The sequence below is a fragment of the Quercus robur genome, chromosome 5, assembly GCF_932294415.1.
Source record: "Quercus robur chromosome 5, dhQueRobu3.1, whole genome shotgun sequence".
In the NCBI taxonomy this organism is placed as follows: Eukaryota; Viridiplantae; Streptophyta; class Magnoliopsida; order Fagales; family Fagaceae; genus Quercus; species Quercus robur.
The window spans coordinates 28,129,560-28,132,244 of NC_065538.1; the positions used below are offsets into that span (position 1 = coordinate 28,129,560).

Here is a 2,685-nt window from a genome sequence, read left to right on the forward strand (position 1 = left end):
CACGTGACACCTTGAACGTGTCGATCCCAAAGGGGGTGGTAAAGCTACGCGTACTAGATACTGTACTTTTGCCTCATCAGTGGACTTAGACTGTGCGGACAACACATACTAATCCACATGCACTGGTCTGTCTAATTTGTCCTTACTAATTGTACGGCCCAGATTCATTCATCATGTCCACTTTCTTCACAGTTTCTATAAGATCATCAAGATGCCACTTCCAAGTCTCAACCCACTTTGACAAGTTTTTACTTCTAATAACTGCTACCTTTTTTGTCTGCTTCTTCTCAACAGCCTTTTTTAATCACTCTCACTCCTTTTTTTTTTTAAGTACTTTTTCACTGTTTACTCATTCGTTTCTTTTCTTTTTTCTTTTTTTCCTCAAAAGCCCTTTTCCCTCAGCTTTTTTTTTTTTTTTACACAACCTCTCCTTTTTTTCTCGCGTCCATCTCTTTTATAAGCTTTTTTATTTTTTTCTCTTCTAATAAGTTCCAACTAAACGGTCCCATACTCTCTCTGAAATCATACACCATGTTTCTGAGAAGCTCCTCAACACCAATCTCGAACTCATGGCTGCCTCACTCGAAGGACTCATCATCCCCAGAGTCTGACCAAGTTCTCCAGCTTCAAAGAACCAGATCAGTTTCCTTAACAACTGCATCATCATCTTTTCATTCTCTCACTGATGTCTCTACAAAGAAGCTGACCCGAGACTCATCAGAATCAGACTTCCTGACCCCACCAAAGCCCAAAAAGAAGAACCCCATATCTCATAACCTTAAAAAACAACCAAAACTCACAGTCAAAGAAAGTGATGAGATGGAACAAGAGCTAAAACCCAATTCAATATCATCATCATCTTCTTCAATTCAGAGACTTTTTTCAAGCTCTGGGTTGGGTGAGAGTGTTTTGGATGATGAGGGTTCTCCTACGGGGAAAAAAGATAGTATTTTGCAGACTCTGGTTGTGGGTGGTGGAGTTGGGAGCAATGGTGGTAGGATTTGTGGTGGTGGTGGTGGTGGTGGTGGTGGGAGAGGATCAGATGGTGGAGATGGAGGTGATGTTGGTGGTTCAGGGTTTTTTGAAAGTAATGATCATGGTAGTGATAGCACTGATGCTTACTACCAAAATATGATTGAAGCAAACCCTGGCAATGCACTTTTGCTCGGAAACTATGCAAAATTCTTGAAAGAGGTAATATAAAAAAGAGCTTCTTTGCAAGTTTTTTGTTTTTTTAGAATTTAAGTTCTTGACTACTTTCTTTGATTGGTTGCTACAAAAATTTAGGAGTGATAAAAGAAATGATCATGTAACTCACTGAGACCAATATATAAAGTAAAATTTTTGTTTGGAATTTAATTGTTTCTTTTAACATGTGAATAGGTTCGTGGAGATTTTGGAAAAGCAGAGGAGTATTGTGGAAGAGCAATTCTGGCTAACCCAAGTGATGGAAATGTCTTGTCTCTTTATGCTGATTTGATATGGCAAACAAATAAGGATGCTGATCGAGCTGAGATTTATTTTGATCAAGCTGTTAAAACTGCCCCAGACGATTGGTAAAGAAGGCCTCAACTTATCTTGCTTAGATTTTGGCAGTAGTAGATTTTGATGCTTATATTGTGAGTGGATTAATATATAATTCCTTGTCTGAGTGAAAATTGAAGCTTTTTGTTTGAGCAAATTGTTAGTTCTTGCCTGAAGTTTGAAAAAATTGAAAGCTCCTGATGAATTTGTTTTAGAAGTTGAATCCAAAGCTTTGATAAAGTTCTACAGTTTATGTATTGAACTATTTTGATCTAATAACAACCAAATTACTGTTATAGATGGATTTTTTTTTTTCCAAGTGGGCTCTACAATAGTTTGGGTACTGAGGAGATATTTTTTTTGGTGGCCTGTACTTTTCTAGTTGACCTTTGATGCTTGGTGTTCAAGTTCAAGTTTGATATCTAAACTTCTTTACTGTTTGCAGTTATGTCTTAGCTTCATATGCTCGGTTTCTTTGGGATGCTGAAGAGGAAGAGGAAGAGGAGGAGGATGAAGAGAATCAACATGGAACTGAGCACAGTTATCCACCACATATATTGCTAGGAGCGTCTCACCATTCTCCTTTAACTGCAGCTTCTTAATATTAACTCTTCAACTCTTGCAATATAAAATATTAGCTCGAGGTCATGTAACATAGTAGCTAAGAAATAATTAACATTATCCCTTTCTTGTAATTTTTGGGTAAGTAGTGAACTTTCCTACTGCAACTTTCCTAGTGTCACAACGTACTATTGTAAATAGAATAAGGGTTGTGTTAACCGGGCACCTTACATAACAACACATATTTTGGCAACTTGGCAACTTTTCAGATTTTTTGGCAGTTTTTGGTAATTTTTTTGACAAATTTTTTTTTTGTTAAGTGAGGCTCAAAAAGGAAAATAAGGGAAATCTTAACAAACACGGCACGTTACTTGGTAACATTTTCCATAGAGTAAATATCTTCCCATTTCTTTCGAAGGCATTTTAGTCTGTCTAGGACAGGGCTAGAAATTTTTGTTTGAGGGACTAAGTTGCAATATTAATATATTTATCAAGACAACTCTACACATATATATACACGTTTTTTTATTATATACACATTATTTTATTTGATAAGTTATATATATACACACCAAAAAAAATTAAACTTAGTATTTTCAA

The 2,685-nt window shown here is 36.2% G+C and overlaps 1 protein-coding gene across 1 annotated transcript; it reads left to right on the forward strand.

Annotated features, from left to right (window-relative positions):
* The first annotated feature begins 423 nt into the window (after positions 1 to 423).
* On the forward strand, positions 424 to 2,252 carry LOC126725691 (uncharacterized). The gene is made up of 3 exons (XM_050430527.1): positions 424 to 1,194; positions 1,384 to 1,556; positions 1,970 to 2,252. Exons 1-3 carry the CDS (start codon positions 532 to 534, stop codon positions 2,124 to 2,126), a joined length of 993 nt encoding a protein of 330 aa, XP_050286484.1. The 5' UTR covers positions 424 to 531; the 3' UTR covers positions 2,127 to 2,252.
* The last annotated feature ends 433 nt before the right edge of the window (positions 2,253 to 2,685 follow it).